The 24556-nt window shown below is 38.1% G+C and overlaps 1 protein-coding gene across 2 annotated transcripts in view; it reads right to left on the bottom strand.

The window, feature by feature from the left end:
* Positions 1-24556, bottom strand: part of grik2 (glutamate receptor, ionotropic, kainate 2) — a 206448-nt gene that overhangs the window by 113303 nt on the left and 68589 nt on the right. For both annotated transcript variants that reach the window (XM_086154890.1, XM_086154891.1), the window contains exons 4-6: positions 13417-13598; positions 4764-4817; positions 2244-2417 (exon numbers count right to left, since the gene is read on the bottom strand). In XM_086154890.1, the coding sequence (XP_086011016.1) occupies positions 2244-2417; positions 4764-4817; positions 13417-13598 (410 nt within the window). The remainder of the gene's footprint in view (positions 1-2243; positions 2418-4763; positions 4818-13416; positions 13599-24556) is intronic.

Below are 24556 nucleotides of genomic sequence, written 5' to 3'. Positions count from 1 at the left end.
AACAAAAGGGGCTTAAAGTGAGTAACTCCCACTCTCCAATATAGATCCGGGAACACGACTCAGCAAAGAGCTCTATAAAAAGGGAAAATAGTGGAAGAAAGAGAATATGGGGGAATCTGTTATTCCCCAGAGGTAAGCTTCTGTTTGCAATCAGCCAACATGTTGTTGCGGTGCAGGCCAGTGGCTTCCAACTGGAATCGGACCAAGCAAGTACATTGGGCCTAGCTTTTAACACCTCAATGGTCCTTCTGGGAATAAAACACATGGACTCTGATCTCACTTCTGCCTTCCCTTCATACCCACCAACTGTCCTTCTCATTCTTAGTCATCCCCCTCATCTAATTTCTCTTTCCTCCTCCATTACTCTCTTTTTCTTGCCATTCTCCGTCTCTGGTGGGTTGACATATTTTGGCAGAGTTCCCAGATAACAGACTGATATGAAGGCAGTCTGGAGGAACAGTTATTACAGGCAGTGTGCTCTGATCACAGACATTTCACATCACAGTAACACAGACATCCGGGACTCGAAACCAACTTTTTTTTATTTGCCTCCCTGAGGAGAGCTGAGAAATAAGTCATGGTCTTTTCACACCTGCTCTGTGTGGCGAGGTTAATTTTTTGTCAGGTTTGTTTTTAGCCCTGTAATGGTTTGTTTGGCCAGCTATGCGGAAAGAACATTCAGAAGAGGTGGATACAGGGTAGTTACAAATTAACTCTGGCATAAGGGTATCCAAAAAAATAAATGAATTAATAAAAGTAAAAGCAACAAAATGCACCCTTGTCCAGAATAAATGGCCTTCTCTCAGACTGAGTAAACAATGTCACATCATTTGTAGTGGCACATTTCAAATCAATCAAATGTTTCCGTGTGAAAATAAACTCAGCCAAGGGTAAAGGCTTCGAAAGTCCCCTGGCTGACTGGGATAAACACTGTAACAATAGCTGGCTTCACGGCAGGGACGTTTTACATCCTTATTGATACTATTTGTGTTATGCATCGGAGATGACCAGGGGGTGCATACTTTTTGAGCCCTTTGTACTGGTAAATGTAAATCACTTTACCTAACAGAAACATCAATCAGGAAAGTAATTTTCCTGGTGAGTCATCTAAACGCCATTGTACCCAGGCAGCTATATTCCTGATAACTGCCCCTGAAATTGCATGAGGCATCACCTTCTTTTTGGCATATTGGTGTTTTACCCTAAGACCTTCCAAAATGAGGCTGGGTCTTGAAAGATCTTAGGACAATTGCTTTAAGCCATTTACGTCACGCAGCATTTATTGCACCTTTTAAAATAGAAGAAGAGTTGGGCCAGACCTGGACTTCAATTAAAGCTTACTGCACCATTTTACAGGACTGTCTCAGAAAATTAGAACATTTTGATAAAGTTCTTTATCTTCTGTGATGCAATTAAAAAAACAAAAATTACTTTTTCATGATATTCTAATATTTTGAGATAAGATTTTTGAGTTTTCTTAAGATGTAAGCCATAATCAGCAATATTAAAATAATAAAAGGCTTGCAATATTTCAGTTCATTTGTAATGAATCCAGAATGTATGACATTTTTGTTTTTGTAATTGCATTACAGAAGATAAAGAATGTCATCACAATATTCAAATTTTCTGAGACAGTCCTGTATTTGGACTCTGGTTCAAATTACCAAAATAAAGCTCATCTGTTAAACAAAATAATGAATAGCCAGGAACCTCAAGGAATAGAAATTGGTCTAATATGTATCGACAATCTTGTTCATCACCATGTCACTTTTATTGTTGTAAAAATATGAGATATATGTATCTCTTTAATTCAATTAAAATGATCCAAACTGGTTTTACTGGGGCTCTACCACTTGTGTTAATATTTGATTAATTATTTGCCATGATATCAACCTTTGTGTCTCTTTTAACGCAAAGTACACATTATTTTGTTTCTCAGTGCTATCGTAATCACCATGTGTTTATATCGTGACTGAAGGGATGACAGGGATGGTGAAACATGAAACTATAAGACCTTTATTATAAAATGCCTTGACGGGGTTCCATGTGGTACATATGGTAATGGATGGCCAAATGCCGAGGAGGAAGTGACCTGCTGGACTGAATAAATTAATTAGCTGAAAAAAAAATAACAAAATAAAAAAATAAAAAAATAAATAAAAACTTAATTCGAAGAGGGAACATACAGACAAAGAACCTACCAACTGATCTCTAATTTCATAAAATCTTTCTATGAAACTCACGGTCATGAAGCCGTCCAGTAGACCAGAGTCAGGTTTCGGTGGAGCTTGCAGTCTCTCCATGGACCATTTCTCAATGATGGAGGCCACTTGGCTGTTCTCTGTGTTGAGAATCCTAAAGCCCGTCATGTTCACACCACTATATCGGTAAGGTTCCACATCAAGGGCAAATAGATCCTTAGAGAGGGAGTATAACACAGCATTAGAGATATACTTCAACTATAAAATGTCCAATGGTTAAAAGCAAGCAGCAAAAGGCAGTAAGCTAAGCATCGCTGACTTGTGCCAATAGAATTTGGACTTTTAGCACACTTAATCAATATGTTGAGATAAATATAACTACAGTAAATACACCCAAATTAATCTAGACAAACTGCAGTCAAAGGCAGTATTCAACCCACGTACCCAATTTGGAGACATAACTGTCAAATGTAAAGACTTGAAGTTGTCACACATTACCTTTGTAGTACTTCTACAAAATGAGTGATTTGCACAGCCAAAAAAGTGGTGAAAATATTTTGTAATTAATGTCAGCATGAGACATTTGTTTCAACTATCTGGTGACGCTTAACTGTTTTGCACTTGCCGTTGGTTTCATCACTCTTACAACATAAATCACAGGAAGGTTCTTCGAGTCCTGTCCAGCTATCAGATTCAGAAAGTATAGATTTTTTTGGTAGAGTGTCAAAACCAGTTCGTTATTTTGAAAGCAGGGTTGAAATGGCATCACATCTGGCATCATAAGAGAAATATTAAAATTGAAACAAATACTGCTATCCCATAGAGCGGTGACATTAATTATGAGTCTGGAAGAAACAGTGCACATTAATCTTTGGATTAAGGAAAGGGCTCCAACTACCAATTATTTATTAATCACATCTTATTAGTATTCATAAAATAATAAGACAAAAATTATCAAAAAAAGGGCCAGCTCCAAAGTAATCATTTTTCTGAAGAAAAAAAAACAACTTCCTCATTCAATAATATCCAGTTGTGCAATTAAATTTCAGAAGAGGATCAGAAAATATGCTTGAGATGGATCCCTGACAGTCGTCAGGTCAAGTGCTAACCAGCTGACTTACTGATCAAACTTCACACGCTGTAGAAGATCAAACCATTAAAAAAGGTAAATGAAAAGTAAAGACAAAGCTGGCAGAAAAACAGATGCCATATGCAGCCTCAGTATGGCTGAGTGCTTTGCTGTGCTGCAAGAAGAAGGCTGTCAGCACTGAGCTGCCAAACACAACAGTGGCACTCCTCCCTCTATCCCTGTTTCCACTCCTCTGCCCATGTTTAATTTTCACTTTTCATCTTATCCAAAAGGCTGTGGACATATTTAATTATGCGACAAAGACTTGGTGAGAGGAAGCACAGAGGAAAGAGAGTAAGCATCTCTAGATGCCCATTTAAAACTAAGAACTGACCATTCAAAAGTCAGATGGATTTTTTAATTTATTTTATTTCATATTGTTATTGGAGAAAATGAAACCACATTGTTCCCAAGTGCTTCTGTGTCTATTTATGGTCTCCTTTTCCACACAAAATCTTTTCCACCTCTTCGATCCTATATTTGTTTATTTTCACTCAACATCTTTTGCACCCCTCGCCCACACTTGAAGTTTAGTTTTATCAACAGATAAAAAAGTCTTTATCAGCTTAAAAGATAAAGGTCTCTGCTTGTGGACTGCACTGAATTCTGACGAGCCATGCCCTGCAAAGAATGTTTTGGCTTCATTTGAATGTATGGTTTTAAAATAGTTTAGATTTTTTTTCTTATTTGTCCGTATTTATTTTTTGGTAAAATTATCAGGCTCTTCTTGAGGTATGGTTTTGGGGAATAATGCGGTTCTCTTCATCCCTAGGTAACTTGTTACACTCATTGAAAGATGTATTTGTAATATTTGGAAATACTGTCCAAATAAACAAATCTTGGCAACATATTGGTTATTGTGGATGAAGCAGGGGTAGTTATCTTGTGGATTAAATCGGCAGTACCATTGTTTTCAAGATTGAATGGAACATAAAATGTGTGACTGATTCAGGAATCGAATCCAGCTAAAATGTTTGTACAGATTGAGTTACAGAATTCATTATTTCTAAAGGTGATACTTTTCTAACAACTGGCAAGGTTAGATAACGCCTGCCTAACTGTACAATTATGACATCATCCCGCCAAAATGATCGTCCATCTTTGGATTAAACACTTTTTCCGGGCAGCTACTGTATTTATCCAACGTCACTGTGCATCTGTTTATTCCTGCTACAAAACCAGTCCAAACTTCCAAACCATTTGGACAGAGATGGAGGACATTTCATGCTGGTCAATTCACTGCTCATTTGTCTCTTAAAACCATCAATTCTAATGCAGTTCATTTTGGAAAATGAGGGAGGAGGATACCCATGGAAAATACTCTAAGGAACAAAAACATTTAACATGCAACTATCAAATGAATAGCTGAATTTTGAATGGAGACTGAAACATGTCATAAACCAATTTTGCAGATTCTGCCTCTTCCTACTTACCAGTGTGGTGAAAATATAGTGATAATACTCTGTCATCATCCCCATGGCAAGAGCCTAAGAAAGTGAGAGAGGGAGAAAAAGATTTAAGGAGACCATCTGTAAGTGAAAAAGCTGACTTTTTTTTTTATTTAATTAGACTACTACCTCTTTTGTATCTCTTGTATCTCTTTTGGTCTTTCTGATGACTTTTTAGTATGACTGAAACACCCCTTAATTATTTGTGCGCCACAGTTCAATGTATCAAATTAATCACATACACCGACAATGCACCTGATTGTGCTGTTCAGATCGATGAAAACATTCAACAGTGGACAAAAGACTACATTCTTCCCAGCAGTACAATTCTCTATTAAATATAATTCATTTCTCTATTATCAACATTACCTTATATTGAAGCTAAGCCCCCAGCATTATTTTATGATTCAGTTCCTGTACATCATCCTTTAATAAATTCATGAACGTCACTTTTCAGTTGTTTCATCATGCTGGAATGGATTGGCAATATATCACTAAACCTTTTGTCCCCCAATCAAATTCCAGTTTATATGTCACATTAATCATTATGTATTAATACTTCATTTATTTCTCCATATATAGTAATATATTTTGCAGCGTCACATTCTCCTAATATCGCATCCTCTTTTTGGCCTATCACTGTCTATATATCAACTTAGTTTTGGTATGACCACATGTCTGTGGAAAACTTTGAAAAGAGCTTTAAGGCAAGAATTTCATGCTCAGGGCACAAGATTAAGATGCTGTGTGAGACAGGCAGACTGATGCCATGTCAGCAGTGGTTTGAACTAGACTTTTGCTGTGAAGAGGGAGCTTAGCCTGAGAACAAGTTCTTAAATTAACACCCGCTCTAAGCTTCAACCCTCACCTTTGCTCCAAGCATGTACATAATGAGTGAAAAAGTGAAACTGGAGATGCATAGAGCCACAGCAAGTTCCCTAAGTGTTGTTCATGGAATCAAGTAGGGACATTTAGACATCTAATCAAATCAAGCTGGAGCTGGAAGAAGCCTGATAAGGTAATACTTGCATTTGTTCAAAATTCTTCTTGGATGCCTCTTGTTAAGCTCATCTGTGCATACCCAGCCAGGACAAACATTCTGAATGGATTTTATCCCATGGATGGGCAAGCATGAGCAGGAGGACATGGTTGGGAAAAGGATGCCCAGGCTGATATGTAAATGTCAAAATGGCATTTACTCATATAGCAACAGAATATCACACTGACGCACAATAAATAAGGATATTTATGAGTCAATAGGTGAGACGACATTGAGACAATGTTTAATTCTTACTCCTGCATTTTGTGATTCCTAAATGAGTGCGGAATACTGTTGTGGTCTTGAATGCTGTTATGTTTAAGTGTCTCTAGGAGGCACCACTGAGTGATAGACGATGTGTTTACACATGCAAAACAATAAGAATAAGGAGGGGCCTATTCAATGTACTGTACTTCATGTTGTTGAGCCTAAGCTCAGTGAAGGTTATTAATAAGTTACAAGATTGTCCTCATTACCGAATACACCACAAATTCAGTCACAGTATTACCTTGATAAAACTTAAACAGTTTTGAAAATACTGTGTCAAAAATATAAAAACAAACAAACAAAAAAAGAAGATGCGCCCAATTTAGTTCGCCATTTACCAATCCTAGTGGTAGATTGTGCAAGACTTAAACATCTTAAATGTTTTTTTTGTTTGTTTATTGTTGTCAAGGTTCAATACAGCTAAAGTTATCAAAAACATATACAAGCAATGGATCTGAATTATGCAAATTCTAAAAATCATGTCTCGTTAACAAATGCGGTGTGTTCTATTGAAAAAGATCCAAATGAAGAAAGACTGAACATCCAGTATTGCGTTTATCCTCTAAGTGAGGCATCATGGGTTAGAGCCAAAAGATAAACTGGACAGACATGTGACACTAATGTCTAAATCATTCTATTCTCCCCCCAAAAAATTGAGAAGAGAAGATATTTAAATTATAGGATGGAATTGTGACCGCTTGTTTTGTGCAGGAAACCTTTTACATTGAGGACCAGCTTTTTACAATCCTCTTATCGTGGAATGTAGCAGAAATTATCTCTCTCTCCCTGTTGTCTCATGGTTGGTGATGAGTGATCAGCCATAGCAACCCTGTCGTTTCCTCCTAATAATTCGCCTGCCATAAGTGGCATCTGACCCAGGTCAACTCTAAGAGCCTTTTTCTTGTCAATTGTTTTTTTTTTTTTTTGTTTGTTTTTCCTAGCCTGCAGGCTTTTGAGGTTGCATTGTCCAAATTCTAGCTTGGCTGTAAACTTACAGAGACCAAAAGAAAGCTTGGATACAACACTTAAATTCCTCATCCAAGAAACAGAGAAAGGGCATTTATTTTGTTCTTGTCAAGGTAAATGTTGCCAAATATAAAACTAAATTTAGGACTATATATGTCCATTATTACTGCTAAAGATGACCTTTTGGTCCATATTGAAGGAAGTAAATAATCTAAACATTGAATTTATTTCAGTAAACAATTCAATAAATTAAAAAGTTTTTTTTTTCAGGTAGTGGAACCTTATTATATGCATTGATAATATTTATTCAATCAAATAGGAAAATGTGATTTTTTTTTTCTTTTTCTTTTTTTGTACTTGGAATGGGAGGGATGGATCGCGGTCAGATGGCTATTTCAAAAAGTGCAGAGGCTTTCTGTCTGTTCAGTTCTGCAGACAAGATTACTGAATAAAACATCACATTCATAGATTTTCTGTTTCAGACAGCATAACATTACAAAGATTATCTATCGACCTAAACCTTACTGCCTCAGGTGCACTCAGGTGAGCAAATATTTCAACCCTCTCAAAGACACACAATGGACCTTACGATTCAGGTTGAAATCTGAGTAGATCCAAAAATGCCGTAGCATACTTACCAATGAGCTTTATTAGAAAAAAGTAGCATGAAAATTCAAGATTAAATATTCTGTATTTAACTTAATAATTTGCATTTGTAATCAGAAAGAGTTACAAAAAACTAAATGTAGAGATAGTATTTCCAGGAACATTCTACCCAATATGATGCAGTTGACTCTGGGGTGGACTCTCCTACATCTAGGGGTTAAGTTGTCAAAGCAGTCAGAAAGCTCCTCGGTTGGATGAGATCCATCCTGGGTTCCTCAAGGATAGATATTGTGGGGATGTCATGGCTGACACTCCTCTGCAGCATTGCGTGGAAGGTGGGGGGAGTGCCAATGGACTGGCGGACTGGGGTGGTGATCCTCCTTATTAAAAAGAGGGATCGGACCACAGGGGGGATCACACTCCTCAGTCTACTCAGGGGTGCGGGAGAAGAGGGTGCGACAGGTCGTCAAACATCGGATCCAGGAGGAGCAATGTGATTTTCATCTTGGCAATGGAACAGTGGACAGGCTCTAGACCCTCAGCAGGGTCCTTGTGGATGCATGGTAGTTTGCCTAACCAGTCTACAAGTGCTTTGCAGACCTGGAGAAAGCATTCCACCGTCTCCCGTGGGGGCTGTGGTGGCTGCTCAGAGAGTATGGGGTACTGTAATACGGTCCTTACATGATCGGTGCCAGAGCATGGACTGCGTTGCTGGTTGTAAGTCGGACTTGTTTACAGTGAGGGTTGGACTCCACCAGGGCTGTCCTTGTCACAGACTCTGTTCATAACTTTCATGACCAGGGTGTTTAGGGGATGCGGTTCGTTGACCTCAGGGTCTCTGCTTTTTGCTGATGATGTGGCTCTGTTGGCCTCATCAGAGCATGATCTCCAGTTCTCAGTAGAGCGGTTTGCAGCTGAATGTGAAGCAGTTGGGATGAGGATCAGAACCTCCATAATCTGAGACCATCAGTCTGAGCTTGAAATGTGAGATGTGTCCACTCCAAAATGGGAAGGAGGTCCTGCCTCAAGTGGAGAAGTTCAGGTATTTTTGGGGTGTTGTTCAGGAGTGAGGGAAGGATGGAACAGGAGATCCAGAGGCAGATTGGTGTGGCTCTGGCATCTGGTTAGGATGCCTCCTGGACACCTCCCTAGCTGATCCCTCGTCCACATCCCGGATAAGCTGAAGATGGATGGATGGATGGATGGATGGATGGATGGATGGATGGATGGATGGATGGATGGATGGATGGATGATGCAGTTGCTCTTTCCCAATGTAATTATACATGGCTGTAGGTTTACAATTATTGCCTCAAACTCTAGATTCTCAAGGATTGATCTGCAACTGCAGTAGTGGACACGGTGTTTGCTTTGGACCATAGCAATGTGGTGGAAGTGCTCTAGTGACACAAATCAAACAGATGAATTTTTCACATAAAGAAAATTTCACAAGATACCATAGATAAGTTTCCTGGTCTAATTTAAGACAACCTTTATGTAAAACATTTTGATGGACTAAAATATCTATATTGTTATTTGTTAATGCATTAGGCTATAAACAATGTTCCCCAAAATACTACTGTAAATCTTTGAAAACTTAGAAATTGCAAGAATTTATTGTGGCTTTACTTGTTTTGAAATACAAATAGTGTCCTTTTTTCCTCTCTTTTTTAAAGTTAGATTTACTCATTAGCACTATCCTACATCTGACAGCACTGTCTCTTTCTGTCTCCATTTCTCAAAGTTAAAAGTCAAAGTCAGCTTTATTGTTGATTTCTCCACATGTCCTAGACATGCTGAGGAATCGAGGTGACATTTCTCACAATCCCACGGTAAGTATAAAGTGAACGCAGAAATAGACATTTGAGTAGAGGCAGATTTTTTTTGTGTAGTTTAGTGCAGAGGTCATTTGGGTGCAAATGCAAGGTTGTGAGCTGATGAAGAGCAGTTACATTTTCTAACTTATTGGCATGTCATGTAAAGAGAATATCAGAGCAGGACAGCTAATTTTTTGATTAGCTTCCGTTATCGAGGCTTCTCTCAAACATTGCTAATGAAAGAAGTCCTTGACCTTCCCCAGCAATTTACCACTTAGGCATTGATTAAAACCCCAGGGAGAGTGACAGAGTGCCGGGGGTGAAATATGTCCTCTTTAATATTTGATCAATCCTGCAATAAAGAGAGACTTGTTAATTGAGTTACTTATTTGAAAGTTCCTCCTTCACATCAAATGGATCTTGGGATATCTTTTTGTGGATCTCAGACAAGTGAATCTGAGTTTTTAACACTATTACACTTGTACACTATTACATTTGTACACTATTACATTTCTCCCCGAGCCAGCCTCAGGGGAAACAGGCCAGTGTCTCCATTACCATTGGTGCCGATAACCGATAACCGATAACCTACAGGGTACAAGTGGAAACTGGGCTACTGTGGGTCAAAGAAGGAGAGGAGGAAGACATGTTCAGAAGCAGAGAGAGGGGAGGATAGGCAAGAGTTTGGGACTGAGAGTAAGGACTTTGACTATTGGAACGATAACAGGAAAAGGTAGAGAGTTGGTTGATATGATGCAGAGAAGGAGGGTCTCTGGGATACTAGATGGAAAGGTAGCGAGAACCTTGGGAGCCGGTTTTGAGTTGTGGTACTGACAGAAAGTGAAATGGAGCAGGAGTTATCTTGAAGAAGAAGTTTTTGAGGAATGTTCTGGAGGTTAAAAGCATGTCAGATAGACATATGAGTCTGAAGCTGGATATTGAAAGTGTAATGCTCAGTGTTGTTAGTGACTATGACCAACAGGTGGGTAGTGACTTAAAGGAGTTCTGGAATGAGTTAGATGAAGTGATGCAGAATATCAGAGATGAGAGAGTGGTAATTGGTGCAGGCAAAAGAGGTGTTGAAGAACTGATGGGCAGGTTTGGTTTCCAGGGTAGGAACACAGACAGACAGATAGCGGTGGACTTTGCAAAAAGTATGGTAATGGCTGTAGTGAATATTTTTTTTCCATAAAAGACAAGAACATAGGGTAACTTATAAGAGCGGAGGTTGGAGCATGGAGTTCGACTACATTTTGTATAGACGAGGTAAGCTGAAGGAAATCAGTGACCACTACTTTGCAAAGTAGTGGTAGTTGAGAGTGTGGCCAGACAGCAAAGAATGGTGGCTTGTAGAAAGACTCTAGTGCCAAAGAAGATCGAGAGGACAAAAGCAGAGCAGATGATAAAGTGGTGGAAGCTGAAAAGGGAGGAGTGTTGTATCGTTTTCAGGGAGGACTTAAGAAAGGTTCTGGATGGTCAGGGAGAGCTTCCAGATGACTGGACAACTACAGCAAATGTGATCAGGGCGACATGTAGGAGAGTACTCAGTGTGTCGTCTGGAAGGAAAGTAGATGAGGCGATTTGGTGGTGGAATGAAGAGGTGCAGGAGTATATACAGAGAAATCAGTTAGCAACAGTTAGAGTACAGGGAGATATATTGTAAGTTAAAGATAGCCGTAGCAAAGGCAAAACAAAGGGCATATGATGACTTGTATGCTCGGTTGGACAGTAAGGAGGGAGAGAATGATTTGTACAGGTTGGCAAAACAGAGTGATAGGGATGGAAAGGATGTGCAGCAGGTTTTGTTGATTGAGGATAGAGGGGGAAATGTATTGAGATATGCTTGAAGAGTGATGGGTAGATGGAAAGAGTACTTTGAAGGGCTGATAATTGAGGAAACTTAAAGAGAGGTGACTATTATAGACCACAACGTAGCAGAGATTAGTAAAAGTGAAGTGAGGAAGACGTTGAAGAGGATGACGAGTGGAAAGGCAGTTGGTCCTGATGATATACCTGTGGAGGCATGGAAATGTCCAGGATAGGCAGCAGTTGACTTTCTGGCTAGATTATTCAACAAGATCTTGGAATGAAAAGATGGCTTTGGAATGCAGAAGTGTGATGGTGCCCATTTTTAAGAATAAGGAGGATATGCAGAATTACAGTAACTATAAAGGGATAAAGTTAATGAGCCATTCAATGAAGATATTGGAAAGAGTAGTGGAAACTAGACTGAGAGCCGAAGTCAGCATATGTGAATAGCAGTATGGATTCATGCCTCGAAAGAGTACTACAGATGCAGTATTTGCTTTGAGCATGCTAATAGAGAAGTACAGAGAAGGTCAGAGGGAGCTGCATTGCGCTTTTGTAGACCTAGAAAAAGCATGACAAGGCGCTGAGAGAGCAACTCTGTAACTGTAAGAGGAAGTCTAGAGTGGCAGAGAAGTATGTTAGACTGGTGATAGATAGATAGAGTATCGTCCAGAATGCAAGGAAAGGTGTACAGGACAGTGGTGAGACCAGCGATTCTGTGTGGTCCAGAAGCAGTGATATCGACGAACAGACGGGAGGCGGAGCTGGACGTCGCAGAGATGAAGATGTTGAGGTTGTCTTTGGGAGTGACGAGGATTGATAGGATCAGGAATGCGTCCATCAGAGGGATAGGTTAGATGTTTTGGAGAGAAGGTCAGAGGAGCCAGACTGAGATGGTTCGGTCATGCACAGAGTGCATGGAGATGCTGGAATTGGAAATGCCAGGCTAGAGGTCTAGAGGAAGACCAAAGAGAAGATTTATGGATGCAGTGAGAGAGGATATGAAATTAGTTGGTGCGAGAGAGGAGGATACAGAGAATAGGGTAAGATGGAGAAGGTTGATTTGCTGTGGTGATCCCTGAAGGAAAAAGCCGAGAGGAATTGAAGAAAATCTTCAATGGGCAAAGTATCAATTACAATCACATATCATAACTGAATGATATCAATAAGGTGGTGTGATCTAGGCTAGTCACTTTTTTCTGTAATTGCTTCACCATAGATCAGCCCTCAGCCTCAATCAGAAATGGTCAACAACCAAAAATGGTGTTGCACCAACTCAGAAGTGCCAAAAGATCACCGCGTTGCAGAGTTGGCAGCTGTTGGGACACAGTAGGTGGCAGCCTTTGTATAAAAAGTAGTTGGAATATATGACCTGTCAGTGTTATGAACAACATTGCAACATAACTTATGCAATATAGGATAAAGATCAACAGAGAATAGGTTCTGCCTTTCATTAGAGTAGCTCTTTTGACATTTGTTTCAAAAAGACATACAAAGTAAGCCTCAGATGAATTTCATTTCCCTTTCCCTTGTGTGTTTACCCTTAATTGCCCATTTTTCTAGGCCCGTAAATAAGTTTTCTAGAGTATGTCCTTTGGCTTGAATTTCACGGCAAATTCTAAACAGTCCAAAGAAAGATGAACCTCAACCCATCTCACCCCTCAGTTTTGTAAAGGTAGGCAACAAAACAAAACACAAAAAAGCAATTGCTTTTCAGCTTGCAAAAAGGCAGCATTTGTGCAGACACAGGAGAGAAACTGACCAGGCTCTTTGCTGCTACCACTGAACAACATTTCTTATCAGTTTCATTACTTTGCAAGACTTTACATTGAGTAAAACGTCAGACGGGAAAGCATTTTGTTTTCTCTGGGATATTTGCAGGTACAAAGCAGCAGGTTCTTGACGGGGAAGGGGGGTTGCTGCTTAATTTATTTAAAACAAAATGTCATTTTTGCTTTATAATTCAGAGGGTTGAACTACTATGGAGGGAAGATATTTTCATTGGTATAGTTGCCTTCAAACACTTGAAATGGCTAAGGAATTGACTGGCCAACCACAACTGTCAGGTTTGCCTTGATTTATGCATGTTTTCATATCAACTAATCAAAGCTCTGCCCACAGAATATACATGCCTACCTGCTTCAGGATACCAGCAGCCATTTCATGGCCGCAGTCAAAGATTATGTGGAACTCCTTTCCTCTTTTCATCTCCTTCAACAGCGGTTTGGCATCCTTGGTCTCCAGGGGAAGTTGACGGATCTTTAACCGGATGTTGTATCGTGATGGGGCCTTTATAAGCTCTTGCAATCGAATCAGACCTGCACGGAACATGACAAGAATTAAGAAAAAAATGTGTTGCTGTTCAAAATACAGTAGTTTACTCAAAAACAGAGCTCATTTGTGTGGTTCCACTTTCAATTGGAATGTGATCATAAAAAATGATAACAATAATGATAATATATATTTACAGAGCACCTTCAATAAAACTGCTTTAAAATTGAGAGGGGTCATGAACAGCAGGCAAATGAACAAAGATGTATTCAATTCATGTTTTCCACTTATCCTGAAGTGGGGGACTTGAAGAGATAAGAAGTTTTCAATAAACCTACTGCATGTATTTGGACAGTGAGGAAAAACTGGAGAACCCTGGAGGAACCCATGCAGACACAGGTGCATGGACACTGGAAATCCATGTAAACACAGGTCTGCAAACTCCACATAATAAAGCCCTCTATCCGGATTGATTCAGGTACCTTCTTGTGGGTGAGGCAGAAGTGCTAACCACAATGCAGACCAGAATAGATAAATACATATTATTCTAAATTGATTAATCATTTCCCGGCCATCAGAGATCAAAATTGTTTTTGATTTAACTGAGTGCTGTGGTTACAGTAGCATCCAATCACAGATTATTTATCCAATGGCTGCTGGGAAGTTTCTCAATGGTAAAATATCTTTGATAAGCTTCCATTTCTTCATTACCGAATAAAAAACATCATATATTTCTCACTTCATCTGTCTTTATGTTTTTACGTAATATAAGACAAAATACATCAAACCAGTCAGCCTCACTATAAGCAGGCTTTAATACAAATGTATATTTTTTTCTCCCAGCAAAGAAAGAGGCATTTATCAACTTTACATGTTCCCCTACATTCACCATTCATCATTACCTGGCATTCATAATTCATCAAACATTGCAGTGACATTGTCTATAACTCTTTCTCCCTCTTGTAAAGGATGTGTGTGAAGTCAACCTTGGCAAAGAAATCGACTTTGATTTCAAATGAAGTGTAGACATCTTAATTTTGACAGATGTGCCTCTGCCGTGATATTCAATATGTTTTTGTCCTCCCAAAGGCTGATCAATCCTTTTAATGTTTATAAGAAAACCAGAAAGATAGAGACTATATACCGTACAATGATAAATGGGTACATGCCTGATAAAGATATACTGTATTTTTGAAAATATGTTAAATGCAGTCTCCTTGTTGTTATTGATTTATTGATTGATATCTTTTTTTTTTGTATTGTTTTTGTTTTTGATTTTGCTTTTGTTTCTGTTTTTGTTTTTGATTTTTTTTTGTTTGTTTTTTGTTTTTTTTTGTTTGATTTTGTTTTTTTTTGTTTATTTTTGTGGTCATACAAACACACACACGCCAAATATATTTTAAGAAAATATACTTAATAGAGGATATTAAGAAAGCCAGACATCACAATGACAACTCAAAACATTTTATATGCAATTGTGAATGGAAAGAGTTTGAGGATGCCCTACTCATATGGTCCTTTTTTGATGTTTTTTACCTCAAAATTGACAATGCCAGTTAATGTGGGTCTTTCTCAAATTGTTTCCATTGAGCTTCTAATTTGGGAACTGAAGCACACAAGTGTCATTTATATACACAGTGACTGTGATTTCACTTGATTCACAATGTGACTCACAATACACAAGATTTGAGTCAGACCCTCTGTAAACTCACAGATATACTGTATATCACTAAAACTTGAGTAGAATAAGTTAAAGCGATAAAACAGCAGCTAATAATATTATCATACACTAAATGTTTTGAAAAAAAGAGAAAAGGACAGTTTTGTCTCTTTATCTTAAGGAATATTTCAAGTTCTGCTTGATCTGCCAACCCCATTAACCACCCCATTACCGATAGCTAAAGAGGCCACTTCAACATTAAGTCCTGACAAGATGTGACAATTCTATCTGACACTAATTCACAATCTGAATAAGAATATTAGGCATCACAGACTAATAATATACTTTAATGCAGGCTCAGGGGGGCACAAGACAGTATGTCTCTCAGCTGCTCCCAAGCCCGAATAACAGCAGTGTGCTGCGTCACAAAAGCGGCATCCAGCATAAAACTTGGGCCAAAACCAAATGTGCAAATCAAACCAATGGATCTCATACCGGATTGGTCGAGCCTCAGGTTGAAGACCACCATTGGTGCCGATAACCTACAGGTACCAGTGGAAATGGGGCTACTGTAAGTTGAAGACGAACAGGAGGAAGGCATGTCCAGAAGCAATATATGTATGTGAAGGAGAGGGACCCAAGCGGAACAGTGAGGTTACAGGGAGTGGAGATAAAGAAGGTGGAGGATTTTAACTATTTTGGGTATTTCAACAGAGCAGGCTAATGATGTCCTGATAATACCAGTTTGGGATGATGTGATATGCTAGGGTTGTGCATTCAACATTCAGGCTTACACCAGACCTTGCAAGCATGTGGCTCAATGTGCCATTAAAGCTTCCCTTTTCACTCCTGTTGTTTAATCTGGCTGGGAAATAGACCTGGATACAATGAATGGATGTTTGTCTAATATCACCCCCCTTGGTCAAAAACATGCTTGGCTACAGAATTGGTAAAACACCCAGGTACCAGAAAACTTGAAAAAGGAGCCGTTACGCACGTTTTTACAGGTTGACCAGGTATACCCAGGTATGACCAGCATACAACATATACTACACAGCCGTCCTTACATCTGTACGCTGACACATGGAACTAAACTAAGCGGCAGTCTACCATGTCTCTACCCACAGCCTACCATCCGCAGCTGTTTGGCCTGTGGCATTATTTGTTTATTTCCTGTTTCCAGATGAGTGCACTGCACTGTGGGAAACCAGCCTGCATTCAGCTGGAGCAGGAGCTGGCAGTGGCTGTCTTTTCATTAAATCAAACACTCTGTCGCACACTGATGATGATATCCTCCAAGTGTTGACCTTTGAGACACTGGCAGTGTTCCATGTAACCATTGCACAACAAAGTGATTTCTCAGCTGTAGTTCATTTCATCTCAGCAGGACCAAATATCATTACAGAGCAAATTGCGAACAATCAACCAGAGGTTTGAAGATGTGTCAAAACAAACTCAAGGCTGACCGTCTCTCAAGGCAATATATATGGTTTAACGCATTCTAGAAATAAATGAATAAATAAATAAATAAATGCATTTCAATTAAAAAAGAACTGATGTAACATTACTGAATATTGTACGCTTATGAGTAAGAAAAATCCGTTAAAAGGGAAGCAAGGAAAATGTGGAAAACCAAAAAATGATATAACGATATGATAATGATATAATATTTTCCGCCTGGTGTTTTAGGTAGGCTTGAGCTGAGATTAGGGGGAAATGTGCAGGTTAGTTATTGTTCGACTAAAAAATGAAGAGGTGAAGTGATAAATAAATAAATTACGACTATAACTACTACTGCCGCAGCTACCACTACTAAGAATAATAACAATACTAACGATAATAATAATACCTAAACTGCACACTGAAATCGATCCCTATTAAAATTTTATAGAACAGGATGGAAAAGGAAAAATAAATAGAAGCGGATGTAGGCTAGCTGTTTATTTTAAAACCCTAAGTATCACAAATTTATTTCAAGATCAATGACTAAACAATATAGATGAGAGTGGCACACACAATACAACATCTACGTAATTTGACCACTCCATTTAGCTAATGGATGAGCCACTTATCAGCGCCCAGAGAGTAATTCAGGGTTCATTGTGTGCCCCAAAGAAACTAATTGTGCTGTTTTGATTTTTTTCTCAGATCAAACAGCATATAAAAACAAAGCCTTTTAGATTCCTGAGAAAATTAACAGCTAGGACAGGGGTTGGTCAATGTCATTTGTGAGAGGCACAAACACATTTGACAGAAGCTTTGTCTAAATGAAGGACAGGGACCATGAAGTTTGAAAAGGCTGAACAAAGCCCAGTCAAATGACTGTTCAATTTAAATAAATTGTAAGAGTATTACATTATTGAATAGGATACTGTCAATGTTGGTGTGCTGGAGGAAGGAAAAAAAGGACATTAGTGCATGGATATAAGCAATTTTGACAGCTTGATGTCTGGCGAAGAGGATCTCCAGAACAGCAGCTCTTACAGAATGCTCTCTATCTGCCATTGTCAGAGTAAACTAAGGAAGGAAAACTAATAGACAAGTAACAAGGTCACAGGGAGAAAGGCTCACCGGTTCAGTGAAGGAGCAAATGCTGACCCTTGCAGTATGATTGTCCCAAAATCCAATAGCTGTGTTTCATTTTTCAGGGAGCCTTCTCAAAGCTGCCTTGTTGTAACACTGTGATGAATTTGGTCTTAAAATGCAGCCTTTGAAAGATGTGCCTCCCGAATTGAGACGCAGCTAGTCTGTGCTTCTCTTTGCATGACAGATGGACAGACAAAATGACAGATGGATCCATGGTGATCCATTTAGTCTCTTCTGTGATTTCACTGGGGTGGCCACTGTGTCTAATGAATTCTTGATGAGACCTAAAGAAGTAAGTCTCAAGATGAACTGACCTACTTTCCATTATGCAGCTCTAATAGAAAAGTCCTCCATCATGCTAGATCGATGCAACGTTTCCAAGCTTAATATGCACGCACACAATCGTGTAAAAAGGGAAAGGAAGGTTTGTGTGGAACATCCGAATGCGGCTTCATGGTCATTTTGGAATCAGTGTCAGAAAAAAAGAAGAAAAAAATAGATTCTAGCAGTCACTGTTTTATGGTTAGTTAGTTAACACCTATAAAACCAGGCCCGGGCACATGACTGCTGCGCTCGCTCATCAAACGTGTCAGAACACCTCTCCAGCTGTCCACAAACATCTATTCCTTCCTTCTGCATGGCTGAATGCCGATTCATTCTTTTCCAAAAATCTACAGGCATTTGGAGGGAGGGAAGTGTGGAGTGAAAAAAGAGGGGTGTCAGTGCTGATCAGTATTGACGGTGTTTAATGCAGGACGACTGCTCAAGGATCCAAATTTAACTCAGCATGAATATTTCACCCCCTCTAAGCGTTCATTGGGGCCGCCTGGGAGTCTCCTGAGCATAAAACAGATCGGTCTGCCTGTGATAAATATCCTTGCAAGGGAACGACCCTTCAAGCGTTGCCTACCCAGCTTCCCTTGAAGAGCAGGATGAGCTCCTTTGGCTGGGCCACTCAATCATCACTGGGTGCAAAGAAGTTATGGCCATTTCCCAGAACGGCCAATCTGAAGCAACACATGACTGAATTAATGCTTGAAAAGGTCACAGAACTGCAGACTACCTTGGTCCAAATCAAATAAACCCTTCGCATAATGACCAATTTCTTTATATTCAAGAGGTATTGTACAAGAAAGTTGCAGAAAAATGAAAGCATCTGTCCTCAACAACTAGAGTTTATTTTGTTTTCAGCATTAGCTGCAACACTATCTATATAGACTAACCTAAACTTGCAAATTAACAGAAAAGCATGATTGCTTAATTTAATGGGATTTTTTGACGTGAATAAACACATCAGTAATTTATGAGCACACTTCTATGTTTCTCTAACAAATGAACTTTCATACTTTATCCAGAAAGTATTACATCAATTTCAAGCAACTCTTTGGGAGATGTTAAAACTTTGGCTTTGGCTGAAAAATAACTAGATAAACCAACTACTCGCCAATATCACTATGAAGACACACAACAATTACCAGTGGGTAAGATTGGAGATGCATTAATAATATATGCAATACTAGGAATAATGATTAATTTAGGTACTTACAACTAATAAGTGGTATACGAGTATTTTCTTAACATAGTATAAGTGAGAACTAAATATGGCTTACAAGCACTTACAAATGAGATCCAAGGTTGTCAAAAACTCATTAATCTAAAAAGTCTTAAAATCATTTTCCACATTGAGAAGAAATACGAGGAACGCAATAAGTAATATTGAAAATGTGAGGATGGATAGCAAGATACCAACAATTATGTGAAATAATTTGCTGGCTCATCTACACTTCTTTGCAATTAGTCTCCCAAAGGCACACTTACAAGGTGTCCTTGTAAGTCTTTCTTTTCACCAGTGCAAAACACATGGTGATTGAAATCAAAAACTAATATAAATTAAAAAAATAAATAAATTCCTGCACAATCAAAACAGTTCTGCATTCTGTTGATGTTTTAAATTCCTTGATTGTGCATGAATTTAGTTTGAAATCTTGCAGGAGACTGTTGCCTCTCATCCATTCCATGCTAAATTAAAGCTTTGTTGTGAGAGATTGTTATGAAGTGTTACTGTTACTTGACGTGTCTCTATTTGCAACTCGGATTAAGTACAGAGTGTTTTATACAAAATGAGCAATTCAAAAGAAAAGAGCTAGACAGAGGTAACACAGAAAAGTTATCCCTTTTTTGATGATGGATTTGAACAGTCATTTAGCTGCAAAATATTTTTCTCATTACTGGTTTTAATGGGCCCACTAACTGATGGTTGGCTTTTCTGTGTCTGCAGAATGTCACTATTCATGATAGAGCGCAGGAATTAAAATGCTTAAAGAACATTGTCCATAACTAATTTCCAAATTTAGTGCAATTAAAAGCATTGACACTCAACATACTAAAAAGTGTCTCAGATGAAAATTGACGACATTTACAGGGTTTATCCCTACATTTATTTTTTTCAGTGGAAATTAAATATCATTGTTAGGCAACAAGAACATTCCCCTGGGAGAGGGAATAGAGGAAAATGATTTGATTCTGGGGGAAATTATTTTTCGGTTGCAACCATTTCAGTTGAACTTGAATTTCACATCTTGTTACGGTTTTCCTACATGTGACATTCCCTTTATCATCATCATCACCATTAACGTAATTATTATCATAATCATCACCTTCATCAGTGTTATTTCACAGTGATATGAAATCAACATTACCTCAGGCTGGTTAATTATCTTTTCTTTGTTTCTATTTTTCTGACCTTGTCACTTAGATTATTTGATTTGAATTATTTTACAGTTTTTCAATTTTTTGTTTCAGTGACTGTATCAAGCTGTTGCTTTTTAATTGTGCATCTACAACTATGTTTTTATTAGCTTTGTTCCACTGAAATTGCCCAAGTCACCTGAGGGCACCAACTTTTAGAATAAACTCTCACTGGCGATGTGACCATGCCCGATACAAATGAAAAATATTGTTTCAAAGTCAATTTCAAAAGCTCAGAATCTTCACAAAGTATAAGTGAAGATAGCCCACATTAATTTGATCATCTGTTTCCAGCCTGTGCTGTGTAAACATCTAGTAGGCATGCTGAACTTGTTTTGATTTGCATGGGGTTGGACCTCTTTCTCTCTCTCGCTTTCTCTATCCTAAAAGTTGTTTGAAGGCCACTTGCATGGAGACAATGTACAGGAATTTAATGAATGGGAAGAAATGGTTTAGAATTTTAGAAGTCACTTATTCATCTGGATATTTGAACAAAATAGAATTGTGAAAAAGCACAATGTCCAAAATGCACAGTGAAGCGAATTTTCACTTCTCATTTAAAACAGAAAAGAGTATATCAGAATAAAACATCTCTACTATGGATATTTCAAAGGTTAAGGTCGAGAATACTTGTCTTTAATATTGTCTTCTTTGACCGCAACACAGCTAAATTAATCACTAAGTATGCTCTCAGGCCCTACGAGAGGTATTTCCAATGGCAACCGTAGGTGAAGATCAGCTAATGTTATGTATCTATTAATTTATTTGGAATTTAATTATACATTTTATACATATATATACATATATATACATATATGTATATATATATATATATATATATATATATATATATATATATATATATAATTCAAAAACTAATAGATTAAACATACTGTAAAAACTGTTGTGTGTGTGGTAAAGTGAAAATATGTTGATTTGAGCAAGATATTAATTAAAAATAATAATGATATCAGATTTATGCACAGACACACTAATATATAATTTCATTATCTCAAAGAAAATATGTGAGCCATTGCATTATTTGAAGCATCCCTTGAGGAAGTTGAAAAGGATATACTTTTGAACATTGAGAGGCCTAAACAAAAAAATGTCCAGGTTACCAAGACCTTTTCTCGAGAATACCCACAATATTTGACACAACTATGAACACTGATAAGCAGATAATCAAACAGCTAATCCCTGCATGCAGAGAACACATCCTGTCGCTGAGACAGTTTTTATTTTCTTTAATGCTTTTTTTTTTCTTTTCAGTTTGTTCTCACTCAAAGGGTTCAAGTAAAGCTTTCAGCAAAAACGCCAGAGATGCCTCAAAAGCTTGGTTCACTAAGGACAGCTGTTGGGCCAGGTGGAAAGCATCTTTCAATGGAGAATGACAGCTTTGCAACAGCCTGTAGGCAGTATTCAGATAACAGATTTTGGATGGAGAGAATCTAAACATTTTAAACACATATAATTCATTGAAGTTTTGACTACATAATCAATGTTTGAAGGCAAGAAATCATTATACCTTAAAAACAGAATTACTTTTGCAGAGAAACCATGAAACTCACTGTGTTACATGTAATTTTCAACAATATGGTTTTGAATAAATCTTTAGCTTAAAAAATATTTGACAGTTTACATTAAAACTAAAAAGATACATTGCGATTGAATCTTATGATAAGCCTTTGATTTTCTGTTTTCAAACATCTTTTTTTTTCAATGATATTGATATACATAACTTGATAACTTCTCGCAAGCAACATTAACTTTGCTTGCTAGAAGTTATCAATTACTTCCATGACATCTTTCACTGCTCTGCCACATGTAGAAACAGGTCCAATGCATTCAGACATTGACAGTATCATTAATAGTGACCAAGTATTGGAAAAAAGTGCTCTTTTGAACCTTAAAATGCTCTAACAGCATTCCACATATTTTCTTATATCCATCCTCTAAATTACAAATGTTACTCAAATCATCAGCTTAGTCTGAAAAATAATGACTGGTCAGGTTAAGTGTACTTTCCGATGTACCGGGTATTACTGTTTTTTGATATCTATAATTGTCCCTCAATTGTAAAAAGAGGATTTTCATTGCCACACCTCATTGGTCATTTATGATCAGTGAATGTCTCTCATTGTGGAAGCCTATGATATTCTATAAAGACGTTTAATACTTTGTTGTGTATTATAAATAGTCAACTACAGCTGCTGCCTAAAAGCTTACAATTGCTTTTAATACTCATTACTCTTTAAAATCCTGGTCATAAACCAATGGTTATTGGATTCCAAATTGCCAAGATCAGAAATAACTGAAATTCTAATTCATCTTATCATGATGTCAAACTGACCCATGTGCCCCAGAAGAAAACAAGCAAATGGATTTGGAACGTACTCGATAAAAACGGAATACAGGAAAGAGATGCAGGAATAGTTGTTTTCAGACGAATCTAAATTAATGTCGGAAGGCTGAAAAACGTATTAATAGCTTGAATGGATTATCAATCAACAGTAAAGATTGACATTTCCAATAATTTCCATAATGTTTTTTCAACCGAGATTTAATTTTGAAGTAAATCAATGAACTAACCAAGGCTGCAGAAACTAAAAAATGCCATGTGTGTGTAGAAATCTGCAAAGACTCCATGCTGTGAGCAACCGCTTATCACAGCCAGTGTTTTAAGTCATTACAGTCTATTCTACCTCATGGCCTAATCGAACTTGGCTGCCACCAAAATAGAAATGGTTCACACAGTTGCATGGGTGTTATGGCGAGCGAGGAGAGCTATAACACATGCTGTTGCCATTTCAGTTTAGCTGTTATAAAGTTGAGCAGTTAGAAGCATCCCATTATGGTTATTGATTTGCTTGTTTGCTCCCTACCCTGTGGAAAACAGCATAAAGAAAGACTGTGTTTCCTATCTTTTATATCCTATTCTCGAACACAAACATGGTTCAGAACAGCAGAGAGGGAAGCAAAAAACATATTCAAACAAAGCAACTTTTCTCAGTTTGATAGATAATAAACCTCCTGTGCTGCCCAGACCGAAACATTCGCTCGGAATAATCTGATGGCCTTCAAGAGGTTCAGGGATCCTTCCAATTGTAAACCTGGTTGCTGTCTGCCCGAGCTGTTTAGAATCAACATATCCCGCCCCCACTATCTGATCAACTGTGTCAATCGTGCTAAAGAAGGTGAGGCTGGTTGCAGGCTAAAGAAAGATCTAATTTCCTATCATGAAGACAGAAAATCAAGGTTTTATCAACCCCGTGCTGAACCAGCTATATCAATTTTACAACTTAATTAACAGAGACGGCAGGATCGACGACAATCACTTCCTCCTGAAAAAAACCATCAAGAGCTGTGAGGCAAACGCCCACACAACACACATATGCAAAATACTCAGATACTGATTTGCTGGGAAATCAACAAAGCATTTATGAACATGAGATTTGTCCATGACCACATAGTTTCTAGGTATGGGTATAGGTCAGTGCTCTGTAATTGAAGACTTGTTTTAAATGTGTATAATAAAGGGCATTTTTTCAATAAGACTGTGTTAGCGCCATAGATGGGTCGTGAAAATATTCGAGAAATTAAGGCGACATATCAATGTACAGGTAAATGAACTAAAGATTTTTAAGTGTTATTTACTATCTTACTGCATTAATATGTCTATACTGTTTTACTCCACTTTTCATAGTTAGCTAATGTTAGGACAAATAACTTACAGTTGTGCCACAGAGGTTTTCTGTAATAAGTCAGTTGACTTTGCTTCCACCTTTAAAATCCACCTTTAAATGTTTTTTTGTCTGTTTTTTTTGTAATGTATACTTGTCTTGGGGGTCACTGTGGCGCAGTGGTTACTGCTTAAACCCCTGGTTTGATTCTCTCAGAGAGCCTTTTTGTTTGGAGATTGCATGTTCTCTCATAGCCTTTGTTCTGGGTTCTCCACTTTCCTCTCACAGCCCAAAAAAAGGTTGAAAAAGGTTGATTGGAGAAAATTGC

This window comes from Fistularia commersonii, chromosome 11 (genome assembly GCF_037954325.1).
Source record: "Fistularia commersonii isolate RoL2024-O1a breed Wild chromosome 11, RoL_Fcom_v1.0, whole genome shotgun sequence".
Lineage (NCBI taxonomy): Eukaryota > Metazoa > Chordata > Actinopteri > Syngnathiformes > Fistulariidae > Fistularia > Fistularia commersonii.
The sequence above is the reverse complement of the archived record's forward strand: the minus strand, read 5'-3'. Positions and strand labels throughout refer to the sequence as shown.